The sequence below is a fragment of the Diabrotica virgifera genome, chromosome 10, assembly GCF_917563875.1.
Source record: "Diabrotica virgifera virgifera chromosome 10, PGI_DIABVI_V3a".
In the NCBI taxonomy this organism is placed as follows: Eukaryota; Metazoa; Arthropoda; class Insecta; order Coleoptera; family Chrysomelidae; genus Diabrotica; species Diabrotica virgifera.
Window position 1 is genome coordinate 60,773,558 of NC_065452.1, and position 19,914 is coordinate 60,793,471.

Below are 19,914 nucleotides of genomic sequence, written 5' to 3' on the forward strand. Positions count from 1 at the left end.
CAGAGCCAATAGTAGCAACAATATAGTCCGTTTATCGTGTGGGCGATCTATCTCGACTTCATTGCCTTCTACCTTGAAGTACTTGTCCAAAATAGTCTATTATTTGTCCTGACATTTGTTTTTTTTTAGTTTCGTCTTTATGTTTGGTTGTTTCAGTGCCTATAAATTCATTTGTTCTTCGGTCCACCCAAGGTATTCTCAGCGTTCGTCTCCAGAAGTACATCTCAAATACATCTTCTTCTTCTGGTTCTTATCCGCTTCGGATGTTGGAAATCATATGGGCAATCATAACCTTGCTCGCTGAGGCTCGAAACAATTCCATTGAGGTTTTCTTAAACCATGTTCTCAAATTCCGCAGCCATGATATTCTCCTTCTACCGGGTACCCGCTTACCTTTGACTTTACCTTGCAATATGGACTGCAGCAGGGAGTAACGGTGCTAATTTCTCATAACGTGTCCCAGATACTGCAATTTTATGCGTTTGATGGTAAACACAATCTCCGGTTCCTTCTTCATTCTTCTTAGGACTTCCTTGTTCGTGATGCTTGATGTCCGTGATATTCTCAGCATTCTTCTATAAAACCTCATCTCAATTGCTTTAAGTTTTTTAATAGTGGTGTCTGTAAGCGTCCATGCCTTCGCGTCGTACAACAATACAGACAAAATCTAACATCTCAAATGTCTCATTTTTGTATCTAGGGATATTTTGTGACTTTTGAAAATGGCGCTCATTTTGTTAAAGACCGTACTTGCCGTTCTTATGTGGCACTTTATTTCCTGTACATTGTTGCTGATAATCATTTGTTTCGTTTTCTGAGTATTAATGTTTAGTCCGTACTGTTGACTGTACTCGTTGATTCTTTAGCCTCTGAAGTCCCTCTAAACTATCTGCAATCACCATGGTGTCGTCGGCATTTCTATCTAATATTGTTTACTTTTTCTTCATTTAGAAGGACGCCTTCGTCTACTCCGTATAGAGCAACGTTAAAAATTCTCTCTTAGTTCATATTAAATATCAACGGCGATAGGATACATCCCTGTTTAACTCCACGTAGTATTTTTATGTGATTTGTGTCTTCTCCATTAATTTTAATATATGCGATCTGATTACAGTAGAGTTCTGACATTATTTTTAGGTCTTTATCATCCAAGTCTGCTTCTTTTAAAATGTTAATCATCTTTTGGTATTAAACTCTGTCAAATGCGTTTTCATAGTCGATCAAGCACGCGTATACATCGCAGTTAACTTCCCTGCATCTTTGAATCAGTACCTGTACTCCAAGAAGTACCTCTCTGGTACCCACTGCATTAACGAACCTGAACTCTCTGATATTTTACACAAATACATCTACAATCTTTGTATATTTCTCCATAAGGGTCCAGCATTCCGATGCATAAGTGAAAACTGAAAAAACTAGACTTCTTACCAGTCTCATTTTTGTATCAATAGTTTTGGGCTCTAATCTGCCTAGAATTATGTATAAAAGCATCTCGCTGCAGTGCACAATCACAGTATATAGAGGTTCCACAGTAAAATCACTCTTCTGTCGGCGCTTTGATCTCAGGAAGTAATACCGGCAGTACGCAATTGGTAATTCACCAGTGGTGGATGCGGGTTTTCCCTGTTAAAAGCCGTACGTTTCTATGCGAATAGCAATGCGAGAGTGGGGCAAAAGCGACTGCCAACATTGCGCAGTCGCCATGCGCGACTACAGATTTTACTTCCAATTTTTCGGAGAGTGGTTCTACTGTCCCTCTTATACTGTGGCACAATTAAAGCGATTGTGTTCCTTTTTATCTATTGGATTAAAAATAATACCCTAATGGGATTAAAAATCACTAGCCCATTGTCTGACCGCATACCAATAACATCTTTCCTTTTCCTCTAAACTACTACTATGACTACTCCAGAACAAAACAAATTTGGCAAAACAACAAATTTATTTCCGATCGATTGGTCAAAAGCCATCATTCTAACTTTTGTAAAATGTCAAAAGCAAAGTCTATCCTAAAATCACAATAAATATCACAAAGTTTATACATTGTAAATTATGATTCGGGAGTGCTCTTCGTAACATTCCACGTTTCTTGGTTTGTTTATTTCAAATGCATCTTTATTGTGATTTTAGTATAGAGTTTAATTATTTGGTGATAGTACCAAATATCGAACATCTCCCCAGCTTACCGTCCCTTCAAGAAGTTTTGACTGTGGTTTCGATTTGTTTTAAGTCATTATGGAAGATCTTCGGAGTATTTTCTACTCCACAACCGAGAGTAGAGAAGTAGAAACAAAAAAAATATATAGACTATCAACAATATTTAATATTGTTAAAGATTGTTGTTTAAAATTTTTAAAGATTTCGAAACTATTCGAATTAATAAAAAAGGAACCAAATTTGTAATTTTTCTTGCACCTTTTAATTTATCTATTGAGAGACTTATCTTATTAGATCGATTCTTGCTACACAAATTTATATTTAGGTTTAAGGGTTCGCTTTACCTCTAAATTAAGATTCGAAGCATTTCATGCATTTATCACATAACTTAGAACTTCCTCCGCTCTAATTAAATTTACTTTATTTGTTTTAAGCTAAAATCAATGAACTTTCCTAATATCTAAACCTAGAGACAAACTTTGGAATTTTCAGTGAAATTTAATGGGATCCCAATAAAATCAAACTAGAAGATTTTTACGAAATGATAATACGATTTTAATACACACACATAGGAAAAGTCTAGGGATATTGTTATAATATAATAAAATAAGTATAATAGAAAAATAATAAATATAATAGAAATAATATAACATAATAATATAATAAATAAAGAATAAATTATTCACGTGATCATTTAATTTCAATTGAATTTATACAATGGCTCATCCTGTAGATTTTTGTGAGTAAAACATAACGGCAAAAGTGATAACGAATGTTTGACAAAGCTTTTTAAACGAGAGGAACAAACTATAGGTTTTACAATGCAGTACAAATATTCGGATAGTTTCGATTTTGTTCCTGCTATAAAGTTCTTATTTACGAAGTGCATTGAAAATATTGTTTTTTTATCATGGAACGACGTCATTTAACTTTGGATGTGTAGGGCTATAGGCCTTCTTCAATGTGGTATGTGGCACAATAATATACAGTTGAGTCCCTGAATCTTTACCCGTGCGTCATCATTTAAAGCATACGAAATGAGTCGATGATAAGTCGGAAATTGAAATTTACTAAACGCAACAGCAAGTGATAGTAAGCGACTTGCAGTTGCGTTTAGTAGATTTCAATTTCCGACTTATCATCGACTTATTTCGTATGCTTTAAATGATGACCCACGGGTAAAGATTCAGGGACTCAACTGTAGTTGAGCGCATGGGAGTCTCCAAAAGTGTTACAAATCAATTGTGGCGGCATTTTTGTGACACTGGAAGTGCAGTCTAATGTCATTAAGAATGTGACCATGCTACAACTGCAGGTCAAGACAGATTTTTAGTGTTAACCGCTAGAAGACAACCAACAAATACAGCATCTGAATTGGTTAGCGACTATAGAGGGCACACCAGATGACCATAAGCTGTGATACTGTAGGAAATCGTCTCCATGAAGCCAATCTCCACAATCGAAGGCTATTGAGATGTCCACCTATCTCTAGAGGCAATCGGGCTACAAGATTAGAGTGGTGTCAAGAACATCAAAACTGGGATGGGGTGTAAATTATTGGGCTACAGTTTTATTCTCCGACGAATCTAGATTTGGATTTCATCCAGATTCTCGTCGAGTAAGAATATGGAAACGATCTGGAAATGTAAAACGCTTAAAACATGTTCAGGGCGTTTACACATACAGAGGTGGTGCAGAGTAATGGTATGGAGTGGAATAATAGTTGGTAGCAGAACGGACTTCGTTTTTCCAAACCGTTTTCTGACAGCTCAGCAGTGCCTCGACACCATTCTACAACTTATCGCTCGTCTGTTTGCTAGAGCGATTGGTTAAAACTTCCACCTCGTGCATGATGCTGCTCGTTCACACGTCGTACATTCAGTGACATACTGGCTTACCAACGAAGGTATTTATGTGTTGCCTTGGCCAGCATAATCCCTCGACCTAAATCCCATCGGGCACGTATGGGACATGCTTCAACGAAGAATTACTCCAAATATGGGTAACATATACATGTCGTTTCCTTTCCGAGAACGCATGATAGGAGAATGGGCAACCGTACCTCAACAGGGTATTGACAATCTCATTTTGTTTATGAACGACAGATGTAGAGAGCCTTAATAAACCAGGGTGGACACGATACTTTGTATTCATTTTGTTTTTTTCCTCTTACGACCATATTTTGTGATGACCCATTTTTTTAAATTGTACTTCCCAATATTTTTGACATTTCAAGAAATTTTTTTGTATATTCATCATCATCATTCAACCCGGATCTATCCACTGCTGGATATAGTTCTCCCTCAGTCTTTTCCATGCATTTTTGTTTAGTGCTGTTTGCATCTAATTTTTGTCGATCTGTTTTATGTCATCAGACCATGTGTTATCCGAAATTCTAGCTATGTGCCCTACCCAGTTCCACTTTAGAGTAAAATTTTTTTCTATGGCATCGTCACTCCTGTTCTACGTCTTATCTCTCTGTTCGTAATTCGATCCCTACGAGAACTCTTGGGTAGATCTTCTACGAGAACATTGAGCCTTCCATGGCTCTTTGGGTAACACAAATTTTATTTCTTACTTTTTTGGATATTGTTAAAGTTTCTGCACCATATGTAAGTACTGGCAACACACACTGATCAAAGACTTTTTTTTGAGACACAGGCAGTTCTGACTTACGGACATAGCTCAGCTTGCCGAATGCCACCCAAGTGAGTCCTATGCAGCGGCTTAGTTCGCACGTTTGATTATCTCTTTCTTTGCGTATCTCATGCCCTAAATACGAGGTATATACCTACGCATACGAGGCATGCCATTTACTGAAATCTATTCGCTTAACACAAGATTTGTCATGATTTGTGTTTTTGTATGGTTGACTTTTAATCCAACTTGTAAGGAGGCTAGGTATAGTTTCTCCAGTTGCGATACTGCATCATGGATGCTGTCAGCAAAAAGAACAATATCGTCAGCGAATCTCAAATGACAAAGTATTTCTCCGTTGATATTAAACACTCAGATTTGCATTCTTAAAAATATGCTCTAATAATGTTGTAAACAATTTTGGCGAAATTGTGTCTCCCTGTCGCACTCTCCGTTTTATTTTAAATGCGTTGGTCTTTTTATCTGCCAGTTTCACGCTTGATGTCGCATTTTGATAGATGTATTTAATCATGTTTATATAGCGATGATCTATACGACACTCTGTTAAGGCTTTTAACATTTTTTGATGACCTATGGTGTCAAAAGCTTTTTCTGAGTCAACAAATATCAGGCCCAATGGCTTGTTATATTCATCATTCTTTTCTATTAAGTTCTTAGTGACTTGTAAATGATCATTGGTGCCATAGCCTGCTCTAAAACCTGCTTGTTCTTTTGATAGAAATGCAACTTACTTCCTAGTCTGTTGGTAATAACTCTTGTTAATAGTTTATATACTTGTGACAGCAAGCAAGTATATTAAATACCATTAAATACTACAAATCGATTATTATTTATTTAAAACAATTAACGAAGAAATTATGCCCCTTTTTAAAAATATCCTTCGACATTTCCGATGTGTGTATCACAATCTTATAATATTTAGAAATATCAGCTTTTTAAAAGGGATTATGCCCAGAAACAGAGCAAAACCATACAGCCTAATTTCCTTTTTCACATTTAAATTTATACATGTATAATAATTGTCTGTTCTAACCTAAAAGCTTACATACTGTGCAAATTTGGGGGTAGTACACCCTTTCATTCCCTAATAAACGTTGCATGTTTCCTGCTACATATTTACCCAAGCGAACTTTTATTGTGCTTTGGATTCTTGATTATCAGTCTTAGCGCTATATGCTACATCCACGCTGATCTATTTACACTTGTGCACTTAAAACAATACACTTAATATTCGAACTTATTTATATGATTTTAAATGTATCTTTCCTTTTATGGCAAAAAAATCATACATTATTAATTCCAAGGAGCAGTGAGAGCGAAAAGGGTTTAATTGAATATCTATAGCAATCTATCTATAACTATTTAGGGACAAACATTAATGAACAACGATTATACCAAAGAAATCAGAATTAGAATAGAAAAGGCTAGAAGTATACATTCACTAATATGAAACAAATATTATGTAGTAGAGACTTCAGCCTAAATCTTAGAAAACGAGTACTAAAGTGTTATGTATTTCCTGTTCTTTTGCATGGTGTGGAAACATGGACTCTTAATAAACAATGTCTCAATAAATTGGAGGCATTTGAAATGTGGACATATCGAAGAATACTGGGAATCTCCTGGGCAGACAGAATAACCAATGAAGAAGTACTAAGAAGAATAGAGAACAGCAGGGAGGTACTGGATTCCATCAAAATAAGAAAACTGCAATACTTGCGTCATGCAACACGTGGTGACAGATATGAACTTATTAAAATTAATAATGTTGGGAAAGCTTCAAGGAAGGCGCAGCATAGGTAGAAGAAAAATGTCTTGGCTGAGAAATCTCAGAGAATGGTTTGGATACAGCTCAACTGAACTCTTTCGGGCTGTAGTGTCAAAAGTTAGAATAGCAATGATGATTGCCCACCCCTAATAGCCTTCGTGCCAGGCAAAATTGTTCTTACAACCGCGATATTCGAATAACCGATCATTGGTGTCTAGCCGAAATAAGTGTACCGAATATACGTAATAATAGTATTCATATACTATGCTAATATGTATAATGTATATGTATATGGTTTTACGTCTTTTTATGTCAATACATAATACAGTAGTAGAAGTGTAACTAATACTTATCTATGTATTAAATATCAAATTTAATTACATTATATGTATGTGAATAAATACAGTAATTAATATGAAATGTATGCAATATATAGTGTTATATTTCTATTTGATATGAAAATTAAATTTTGATAATTATAAACAGAATTCAATTTAATATAAAATATTTTCAATTTTCTCAACCACGGGCATATAAATTTAGAACATCCTGTATACAACAAATTGTTATATGTAATTTTAAGAAGTGATTAGAAGAAGCTTACGAAACTCGGGACAATGCGCCGAGAATAAACAAAGTGAATGGCGCGTACCATTATCGTTGTTCGCGGAAGGTTCGATCATTAGCCTATGCTAAATAAGACTCAGTTGAAATAGATAATAGGTCATTATCGTTGTTCGCGGAAGGTTCGATCATTAGCCTATGCTAAATAAGACTCAGTTCAAGTAGATAATAGGTCATTAAATTTTGTAAATAGTAGAAAGTAATTTTAGAATGGGAATTAACTATTTTTGTTTGAAATCCATTAAGCATATTTAGAAAGATTAAAAATTGGTTTTGAGGAATACTGCGAATGAGAGTTGGTGGTGGAAGTTTGATTTGTGAATCTGGAAGGGATATTTAGAAAGTAGGGGAATGAATGAAAAATAGAGATCAGAATGTTTTGAGCTGTCGAGAAGGAAGTCCAGTAGTAGACGGTAGTGTACGGAGAGTGAAAAAGCCGGTGTAGTTCCGTGAGTGTGGAGTATCTATCGTGGAACGAGAGGTAGGCCAGGTTGAGAGTAAAAGAACCTCCTTGAGCCAAGAGTGTCCCGGTAGCTGATTGCAGTTTCGAAAAAGGTAGAATACAGCATCACGACAGAAGCAGGAACGAGAGATATACGAGCTAGTTTTCAAAGGAGAACATTACTGAAAGCCAGGACGAGGTTTTGATCGCAGCCAAGGATAGCAGGAAACGGGTCTTGTGTGAAGACATTCTCAGTTCACCAGAAAAAGGTCAGTCTCATTTGTTTGGACATGAATGTATGGGTTTTTCGTATTAAATACCACATTATAAATTGAAGAACATAATAAATAATATCAGAAAAGCTTCATGAAACTTAAATAGAATTGTTGCTAATAAATCCTAATAGTTAAATGTTAATAAAAACTTTCAATTGGAAACCAAAAGGAAATAAGATTCCCATTTGTAAATGTTATGTTTAAGAATAATAAGATCTAGCAAATATTAAGCAGTGATTGCCATTTAAATAAAATAAACAATATTTTGATTATAATTGTAACCCATATGTGTGTATTATTTTACTCTTTTCTTTCCTATCCCGATTAGGAACCATTGAGAAATACTTAGAAGCCACGTAAGTAAGTAATTAATTTTATAATTCGCCCTGAGATTGAAAACATATTGATATGTGATCTGGTTAATTAATTAAATTATTATTAATGCATTGATTAAATTAAATGACAAATAAGAATATTATCTCATATCAATAATCAAGATCACATCAATAGATATGTAAGAATATTTTCTTATTAAAATGCATATGCATATATAACAAAATTACCTATTTTTTCTTGAAAAATCATCGGTAATTATATCTTTTTTGTTGTTAATCCTTGTGGTCATCCTTAATCCATTGGTTGAATCGACGTTGTATTGGCGGCAAGACATGGATTGTTACATTATTCAACCTCACGTCTGGTTAAAGATCTTTTCTTTTCAAATTTAACAAAGCCATGATTCACTTCTTGCAAACAAGTAGGTATTCTATGGGTAAATTCTAAATATGTAAACTGCTTCTAAAAATTTTACAACAGGCAACTAAGTGGGTGACAATATGTAGGTATAGAACTTTGTAGACAAATAAAAGTTTGTTTATGACCCATGCGTTTTTCGTAAAAAAGTAATAAACATTTATTATCTACTTATTATGAAACCCTAATAATATATAAACCAGCAATACAGATGTTACAGGCCCTTGACGACAAACCATAATACCAAACATATTTTAATTTTTTAGTAAATTGTACAAAAAATTTATTCGTCGACCTGAAAAATATTCTAATAAGCGGTATTATTTATTTAGAACATATTCCAATAAACGGATAAATTTATTAAGAAGTAAATGGAAACGTTTCGGGACCTCGAATTTATATTCCATAAACTGGGATATTCCTATAACAGAAATTCTAATAAGCGGGTTCGACTGTAGTATTAATTTTCATACACATTAAAATAGTTACTTTAGATTGTCAATTTTAGAAAAATGATTTTACAGACAAATATGTCAGGTTGACGATTAAAAAAACAAGTGTTTCATTGAGTTGAACCTGAATTTTTGCCAAGTAAGTTCAAATTCTATACATAATTTAAACACTAATAATAATATAAAATAATTCGCTGTGAAACAAAATAGAGGCCTTTTATATTTCAGTTCCTTCAGAGATGACCATATATACCGGAATGGGACGTTTCGATGCCGCCGGTTCATCGCCGGCCGTTTCGATGCCGCCGCAATGTAAGGGCGTTTATGATCCTCTCTGAATAAACTGAAACAAAAAATGCCTCTCAATTTCGTTTTACAGCGAATTATTTTATACTAGTTTTACTCCTGAGTATCGGGAACAAGTTTTCGTTGAAATTTGGCCATGATGAATAAACATGTAGTGATGTGCAACTTTTAAACTTCCCCGTGTCTTCTTTGATTAATCATTCGTTTGGTTTGCCAATAATAGAAACCACGAATAGGCGTAACGAGAAACTTAGTCCGTTACAGGTTTTATTTCTTTGGAAATAAAATTTCGAATTGAATTGTTACTAAGAATAACTTTTATAACAAATTTAAATCAAAAAAAAAATGTTGAATATAAACGAAAACACAAGAAATTATTATTTCCAATTAACAACAAATCGTCACCAAATACTCCTAGTGAAATGACTATCTAATGTCTTTATTATCTACACTCTGATATGGAAAATGTATAGCCACCCTTCTCAACAAAACAACCCTCTACCTCCAATTATATCTTTCAACTTTATCAGATTTATTGTGAGACCCCTAACGAAGCGGTTCTATGAATGAAACAGTTAACGTTAAATCGGAAACATCCCCTTCCCCTATTCCCCTATTTGGTAACGACTTGTGTCATCTCATATTTTTTAAAAGATAACAATTAAAAGTTTAAGTCGACGTAACCCTCCTTCTTCTGTATGAGGCAATTGCCAAAAGACAAATTAAAGGTTAAATAAATGGGGCACTACCCTCTACTTATAACAATCTGTATAATCAATTCTCCACTTTAATCATTCACCATACACGCGCTACCCTTCGGAGGGGTTCTTTACAAACTTTTCATGCCTTTTGCAGCTTTCTAGCCCAGCTATACAACCCCGATAGCTTGATATATTACACTATTAATGTGCCTTGAGAATCTCGAAGAAAACTTTACTCTTAGATGGTTTCTTATATGAGAAGGTGAAGGTGAGTGTTTTGGCTAAAATCGCTTACTTGGATTTTTATTTATACAGTTACTTTATTTTCTCCCTTGTATAAAACAAGAGGATAAATACAGTACATTTCAGGAATTTGCGATCATTTTGGATTAGACAAAAAGGATAATGGAAAAGTATCAGAAAATGATGAAGAGTTTAAAGAAGATTTACCAACTATTTTAAAGAATTATTAACGGAACAAGAAAATAAAGACCTTACAGTGGGTGATCAAATTATTATGATCAGTCACAAAATTTTAAGTTTTTCACATTTGTGCAAAAATATTATAGTAAAATCATGTACTGCGACACTACACAATTACAATATGCTAATTGCTTTACTTTTTTGATCTGTCATTCGTGTCAAATTATGTCAACCTACACATTGTGGAGAATTTGCACTTGGAGGTTAGAATTTATTTTGTATGTGTTTATTTTGTTTTTGAAAGAATATTATCGTTTTATTTATATATTGTATCTTAATAATGTATTAATGGTGATTGTGAGCGAAAAAAACCCTCAGTTTTAAGTTTAAAGACATTTTTCAAAAAATATCGATTTTTGAGAATAAAATCATAATGGGTAAGGCTAAAGACGGCCCTGTAACTAAAATAGTGGAGAATAAATACATTTGTATTGAATATAATGCTTTTTCAACGTCAGATGGCTCAGCGTCAGCAGTGTCAAGTAGCGCAAGCAACAGAGCAATATCAAGAAAAAAATGGATACCAACAAACCCCTGACTCATCAACGTGCCCAAAAATGTGGTCGAAATCTTGTCACTACACCCAGAGACGAGAGAAAAATGAGGGATATCTTCGTAAGCACTTCTTCGTATCTCGTATGCCAGTTTCTGACATGACAGTCCGCACAAGGCTTGCTAAGCAATGTTTCAAATCAACGTCGTCCTCTCAAAAAACTAATGTTCACTGTTGCAATGATGAAACTGAGACTGCAAAGAGCCGAAGAACACCAAAATTTGACAATTGGTGTTCTTTTACCCATTGCGGTCTCTTCTTCATCATTAAAATAGTGAACATTCGTTTTTTGGCAGGACGACATGCTTTGAAACCTTGCCCAGCAAGCCTTCTGCGGACTGTCATATCATAAACAGCCATCAAAGCTTCACGAATAAGTCCCGTGAGGATTTTACGTGATTTATTTCGGGTGCTTACGAAGAAATGAAAACGTAGAAGAAGAGAGAACGATGTGAGGAAAGATAGACAGATAGCTGGATAGGATGTTGCCTGTCCCCCACTTTATTTAAAATATACCTTGGAAGTGTTTTAAAAACATGAAAACAAAAACGTAGGACATTGGGGATATCACTCACGGTATATACGCTAAACTTTACAGATGATCAAGTAATAATCACTCAAGATTATGACGATTTAAAATATATGGCCCAAAAATTAATTGAAGAGTAGATAGATAGATAGATAGATAGATATATTTATTTAACTACTTTACAAAAAAAAAATTGTTTGTAGCAAGTCAAAATTACAAAGTCAAAATAAGGAATATAAAAATTACAAGGTATATAAAACAGAAATATAAAACACAACTTATAAATATGTATCACAAACAAGAATATAGATTAACAAAAAATATTTTGTGTCACGGTAAGCATTTCAGTAGATGTTCTGCAATGAGTCATATATTCTTCCGAGCAATAAAAGCAATGTTTCAACAGATACCTTTTTATTACTTTTTTGAAACTGTTACAGCTTAGCTGTTTAATATCTTTTGGTAAAATATTGTAGTAGTTATAATTAAGACAATTTTTATCTGAAAGACGCAATCTAGAGCGATTTGTTCGTAAATAGTGAGAGTATCGCGTATTGTGAACGTGAACATCAGACTGCTTTGTTAAATAGGACCTTTTTCTGTGAATTTCAGTCAGAACTTGATATATCAACAGAGTAGGTAGCGGCATAATTTTTAATTTGATGAAGAGAGGTCGGCAATGTTCCAGATAACTAACCCCTGCTAAAATCCGGATAGCTTTCTTTTGCATCCTGAAAATTTGAAGAGCATTTGTTGAATTGCCCCATAAGATTAATCCATACCTTAGGTGTGAGTGAAATAAAGAAAAATATGTCACCTTCAATGTCTCAAAGTTGACAACCCTTGCTAGTTGACGAATAAGAAACAATGAACTAGACAGCTTCGCCTTTACTTGTGAAATATGAGCCGACCAGTTCAATCGATTGTCTATGGTTATTCCTAATAGTTTAGCAGTGTCTTTGTCATCTGGATCGCCATGTAAACCACTTGCAGATATAATCATGTCCTGCGTTTTTTCAGTATTGAGTTTTAGTTTGTTCGCAGCAAACCATGTGCTAGATTTATCAGAGACTTCCTCGTAAGCCATTTTTAAATCCTCATTTTTATTACCTGATATTATGTATGTCGTATCATCCGCAAATTGTACTGATTTGTACGGAGATATGAAATGAGGCAAATCGTTGACATATATAATGAATAAAAGAGGTCCCAAGACCGAACCTTGTGGTACTCCATGTTTTACGGGTCGAAAATCGGAGAGATAACCTTTAGACACTACAGCCTGGTGTCTACCACATAGGTACGAAGAGATAAGCTTAAGAGGGATACCTCTGATTCCATAATAGTTTAATTTGTGGAGCAAAATGTCATGTGAAACGCAGTCAAAAGCCTTCGACAAATCGCAGAGAGAAATTGCTATGCGATTGCCACGTTCAAGCCCCTCAATCACCTCGCTCACAATATTATATACCGCGTTTGTAGTAGAACGAGCACTTCTGAATCCATATTGCGAGTTGCTAAAATAACTTTTAGACTCAAAATAAGAATATAATTGTTGTTTGATCACCTTTTCAATCACTTTCCCGAATGTAGAAACAATGCTTATGGGTCTGTAATTGTCAGCTTTCGAGGAATCACCTTTTTTATAGATAGGTAGTACCTTTGAGTACTTTAGTGCTTCTGGAAATACTCCAGTTGATAAAATTAAGTTAATAAGATGAGTGAAAGGTGTTAAAACTATTTGGTAAGTTTCTTTTAAAATTTTGCTATTAATTTCGTGAACGTCCTTACAATTGGAATTATTAAGAGATTTAATTATTTGAGAGATCTCATCTTCCACAACGGGTCGGAAACAAAAGGACTTACTCGAGGAAGGATAGTTTCTGTAACTGAAGAGGATATCGTTATTAATAGTGGGAAGGGATGTAATTATATTCTCTGCGATTGTAATAAAAAATTGATTTATTTCGTCTGGAGATAGATCTGGTTGTACCGAACTGGATCTTGTATTGCCTCTTTCGAAGTTTAATATTTTCCAGCAGTCTCTAGGTTTATTATTGGAGTTAGTAATAAAACCAGAGTAAGCCGACTTTTTAGCATTTTGTAACTGCCGATTATATTCATATTTTTGTTGTTTATATAGTTTGAAAATATCGGGATCCTTAGTGACATCTGCCATGTGTTTAATGAGAGAAAGATTAGATCTGTAAGACCTTAATTCGTCATTAAACCATTGCACGGGTGTTATTTTAGCAGTTTGTCGTACTTTTTTTAATGGAAAAAACTTTAATATTAAGTTGATATAAGTTTCAGTTAAAAAGAACATCAAGACATCGGGATCGTTATTGGTGTCATAGAAAAAGTCCATCTTTGTACTAGCTAGTGCATATTTAAGCTTCTGCAAACCAGAAGAAGTAATAGACCGTTGAAGTGATTGATTAGTGTCAACAACTTTAAGATCAGAATCAATAGATATAAATTGTGCTCGATGGTCAGAGAAACAAGGTTCAAATACGCCCACCCTGTAGATATTTTCAGAAAAGTTAGTCATAATGTTATCGATGCAACTACTGGATTGAGATGTGATTCTAGTATAATCGTTTATCGTTATTTCTAGACCAAAAGACATTAACAGATTTTGAATATCATAAGAAGAGTCAGATTTAATTTTAAAATTTATATTAAAATCCCCAAGTATAATCAGTTTGTCTGCTTTGTTAAGTAAGAATGCTATAACATTCTCAAAATTCACCAAGAACAAGTCACAGTCACCATTACCTGATCTGTATACAGTTAAAACATTGGTTCTCATTGAAGGTATATAAATTGCACAAAACTCTGAAGTTTGCTCTACGTTATATTCATTTAGATTAAGAGAAGAATACATATAGTATGTTATGATATATGGGGTCTAGAAGTGAATAATAAGAAACCTATGCATTGGAGAACAGAAATATCTCATATTAGACGACACGACCACGATAAAGATGGAACATTAGGGAAATCCATACGAGAAAGAAATACATCAGGTAGGAAAACCATCACAACGTTAAACAGCATTTGGCATTTGATGGGACCAATCCATCAGCAAAGAAAACAAAAAAGGATATATGAGACTATAGTGAAAAGTATCACTCTATACAGCTATGAGGTATGGCCACAATGGCCACTGAAAGAAAGAACACTGGCAACGGAAGTGGATTTTTGGAGAAGAGCAGCAGGAAGATCTAGAAGAGAAAGGATTACCAACGAACGCATTAGAAAAATCAAACGAACAATCACCGATGACTTATCGCCAAAATAACTTATCTGGTTACAGACATACAGGGTGTTTCGTAAAGAATGGGCCATAGCTTAACCTTCGATTCCTGACGTTAAAATAGGTCGATTTAAGCTAACTTACCTTAGTACCAAAGTTGAAAATAACCGAAATACAGGGTGTCGAAGTTAAACTTTTATTTTATTTATTTTTGCATATTTCCTGACAGGCATGGGACAACAACACGAAATTTGGTAAGAGGTGCTGGTACTGTACACGCTACTAAATTATGTTAAACAATCGTTTCTGGCTACTACCAGAGGCGTACGACGGGGGAACGTGAATGGTTGACCCTTCCCAAATTCTATGCCACTGGAAGAATTTCTATTTTAGTGCAATTTTTTGATTCTCCAATATTTTCTATGTAAATAACATACTCTTTATTCGTAACGATAAAGCCGTTACATTTCGAGATATTTGAAGTTAAAAACGAAGGAGCATAATACATTAATCAAAATAAGTGGGACTTTTTATTTTTAACTCCAAATATCTCGAAAATTAATGACTTTATCGTTACGAATGAAGACTATATTATTTGCATAGAAAGTATTGTACAATCTAAAAATTATGCTACAATAGCAGTTTCATCAGTGGCGTAGAATTTGGGAAGGGTCAACCATTCTCTTTCCCCTGTCGTACGTCTCTGGTAGTAGCCAGAAACGAGTATTTAACATAATTTAGTAGGGTGTACAGTGCCTATACTTTCTGCCAAGTATGATACGGATATCTCAAATCATTTTAAAGTATTATTTTTTTAAAATAATTTATTCTTTATTTAAAACTATAAGAAATATGTGTGCCCGGTACTATAAAACTATTTGACATATCCTTATGATACTTGGCAGAAAGTGTAGGTACTGTACATCCTACTAAATTATGTTAAATAATCGTTTCTGGTTAATACCAGAGGCGTACGACAGGGGAAAGTGAATGGTTGACCCTTCCCAAATTCTACGCCACTGACGAAACTGCTATTTTAGCATAATTTTTAGATTCTACAATATATGTTTTATGCAAATAATATACTCTTCATTCGTAAGGATAAAGTCATTAGTTTTCGAGATATTTAAAGTTAAAAATGAAAAAGCACGCTTATTTTGATTAATGTATTATGCTCCTTCGTTTTTAGCTTCAAATATCTCGAAAACTAATGGCTTTATCGTTACGAATGAAGAGTATGTTATTTACATAGAAAGTATTGGAGAATCAAAAAATTGCACTAAAATAGAAATTGTCAAGTGACGTAGAATTTGGGAAGGGTGAACCATTTACGTTCCCCCGTCGCACGCCTCTGATAGTAGCCAGAAACGTTTGTTGATCATAATTTATTAGGGTGTACAGTACCAGCACCACTTACCAAATTTCGTGTTGTTGTCCCATGCCTGTCAGGATATATTCAAAAATAAATAAAATAAAAGTTTGATTTTGATACCCTGTATTTCGGTTATTATCAACTTTTGTACTAAGGTAAGTTAGCTTAAATCGACCTATTTTAACCTCAGGAATCTAAGGTTAAGCTATGGCTCATTCTTTACCAAACACCCTGTATATGCAAAGAATGGAGATGAACAACGAATACCAAAGGAAATTAAAATGGCAACCAGAAGGAAAGAGAAAACGAGGTAGACCGAAAAAAAGTTAGAGCGAAGAAATAGACAAAGAGCTGAGAGAAAGAAATATAGAAGAGGACCTATGGAAAAACCGGACGAAGTGGCGATTGAAAGTTGGAAAACGGCGAAGAAAGTTATAAACCGACATATAGTAGTAGTAGTAGTGTATATTGTAATTACCTGTCCTAATTCATTTGAACCACCCCTATAATACAGTCCTTAAACTCTGTGAAATTATTTTAATAATTTCGCATGTGTATATGGTCTAAGTATCCAACTGGAATGTTAAAGTTATAATTTATTCTCGTTAGTAAATTTAATAAATGATCGTAGACAACACTGATTTCCACTAGAGGATTATTGTGTACAGTTGAGTCCGCGAGTCTTTACCCGTGCGTCATCATTTAAAGCATACGAAATAAGTCGGAAATCTATTTCACGCAACAACAACTGACAGAAAGTGGCTACTGTTTCGATTACGGGTTTTATTATAAAATTTGACGTTATCAAATATATAGAATGTCAAATGTAAGTTTTGCTTCAAAATTTTTGTGCAGAATTACAGCAGCATTTGAAGTAGCTTAATAAATTCTTTTATTATTATTGATTAATAAATAAATAAACAATTTATAAAAAAATTTAATAACATATTTTATTTTTGTTATTTTATTCACTTTGACGGAAATCTAAACACAATCATTTCTTTACTGTGTGAATGACGTTAGCTTTGTATGTTTTAAATATTAATTGCCAAAATATAATTATTTACCTTAAAATTTCAAAGCCCAATATAAAATTAGTTGTGAAAACAACTGTTTGTGTAATATAAAGAAACTTCAAAACGCAAAAATTCGACAAAAACCGCAAAAAATTCAACTGACTGACAGCCACAAAAGTAAACAAAGCAGAAACGTCAAACAAATTGTGCTTAAAATATGAAAACATACCGAATCGTCTTTTTTTGTATCTATCTCTTTTCAATGCACTGAGTCTAGATAGTTCATAAAAATAACATGTGTTTTTACTTAATAACAAACGGCAGCTGGTTTGTCATAAGTTTCATGCGTGGAAGAGAATGATGCTAGATAAAAAGTATGTGTTTTATCTCGGCAGCTATTAATGACGCACGTGTAAAGACTCGCGGACTCAACTGTACATAACACTCTTAAAAAATTATTACATTATTGTTCATTTGCTTTCAGCATGACTACTCAACACTTCATCAGTTCCTATCAGAAAGTTCCATCTCCCTGCACATCCTAATGAACAGTCATTTTGCGATGCAAAAGGAAAGAGAAATCAAAATTCCATTTGGTGAGTATTTTTTTGTTCGTTTTATTGTTGGCTAATTATTCCCAGACTTTTATACCGAGAGTGGCTGTACGATAAAAATGTAAGCTGGTTTACGCAAAAGCTAAATGAAAATTTAGTGCTGGGATGCAACATTATCATTTATAATTATTCATGACAAGGATTTAAAATTTTAAACGAAAGAATAATTTACGGCCTGAAATATTAATAATGATTTTACTAATTGCTCTTTAATGTACTTGCTCAGTAGATCTAAAACTTTATTCTACAAATATTAAAGCATTGCTCAATACAGGGAGAATCAAAAACGAGAACAAGAGAAAAAAAGAGAAAAGAACAACTGGGTGATATACAGTTTGGATTTTGCAATAACCTTGGAACCAGAGAAGCAGTATTTAGTATTCAGGTTATGGTACAAAGATGCCAGGCATCCGGATTATATGTGTTTCAATAACTTTAAGTAGGCCTTTGATCGAGTACAAATATACTGAAATGATCGCCATTCTTTGGCAGATGGATGTTGATGATAAAGACCTACACATTATTAAAAATGTTTAATTGCATCAACGTGCAAACATCAGGATTGGCCGGGAGAGTTCTGGAGAACTTTAAATACGAAGAGGAGTAGGGAGGGTTGCATTTGTCCCTACTAATATTTAACAACTATTTTTAGTTTGTTTTCAATAAAACAGTGGATCATGTTGAATGTGGTATTTGAATGGCGTCAATATTAATAATTTGAGATACTTTGAATCTGAAAATTAGACGAGTGAGATGTTATGTGTTCTCTACTCTTTTGTAAAGTGTCGAAGGTTGGACTTTAACGGATACATATGTCAAGAAACTGGAAGCCTTTGAAATCTGGGTGTATCGGAGAATCAATCCTACGAATACGTTGTAACAAAGTTATTTTGCATCGGATGGGAAAAGTCACAGAAGTCGTCAGAACAGATAAAAATCGCAAACTTGAATACTTTGGCCAGGTTATGAGACACCCAAAGAGATATAATAAACTCCATTTATTAATACAAGGCAAGATAGACGGAAGAAGTGGGCCAGGTCGAAGAAGAACGTCATAGCTTAAAAACCTGAGAAAATGGTTTAACAGATCCTTTACATCCCTTTTCCGAGCTGCCGTCAATAAAATTACTATAGCCAATTGGATAGTCAACGCTCGATGATCGAGCACGGCACATGAAGAAGAAGAAGAGGGAGAATCACTACCCAGAACAGGACAGATTACAGCGAAAGCGTAAAAGATTTAAAAATTATTTTAGATTAGTTATTTGTAAATTGGTAAAAGCTACATTTTAAAATTATTTTGAAATATACAGGGTGTTCCAATAAAGTACGGCGTATCAAAGACACCAAAGTGGTTATCAAAGTGTCAATCCAAAAAACCACAATGTACCTCAACCTTGCACAGTAAATAGGCACATTTTAGAACAGATCAATATTAAGTACCTGGGATGATTGGTCGATAGCAGCCTATATCCTGATCTAGAAACCGCCAGAAAATATTCACATCGTGAAAAAATTCGACTACGTCTGTCAAATTGTTATGTCTAGTCGACTCTTCTCTATGCAATTGAGACGCGAACCCTCAAAAATCAACCGTAAATAAATTGGAGGCTTTTGAAACGTGGATCTACACGAGAATCCTCAAAATTCCATGGACATACCACACCACAAACCAAGAAGTGCTGTACAGAATAAGTTACGAAAGAGAACTTTTCAACACTATGAAAGTTAGAAGAATAATATACCTAGACCACATATTGAGAAATAATAAGTAGATAGCAATATAATCAACTAATCGTGAAAGGAAAGATCGAGGGAAGAAGCGGACTAGGAAGAAAAATACTACAGTGGCTATGAAACAAAGGACGATGGACAGGGCTAAATCTTCAACAGCTAATAAGAATAGCTGAAGACAGAGAAGAGTTTGCAATTGTAGTAGCCAACCTCCATTG

At 34.2% G+C, this 19,914-nt stretch overlaps 1 protein-coding gene across 1 annotated transcript in view; it reads left to right on the plus strand.

Moving 5' to 3' along the window:
- Positions 1–19,914, plus strand: part of LOC114337267 (uncharacterized) — a 721,645-nt gene that overhangs the window by 562,344 nt on the left and 139,387 nt on the right. The window contains exon 53 of the mRNA XM_050641250.1: positions 17,833–17,944. Within this exon, the coding sequence (XP_050497207.1) occupies positions 17,833–17,944 (112 nt within the window). The remainder of the gene's footprint in view (positions 1–17,832; positions 17,945–19,914) is intronic.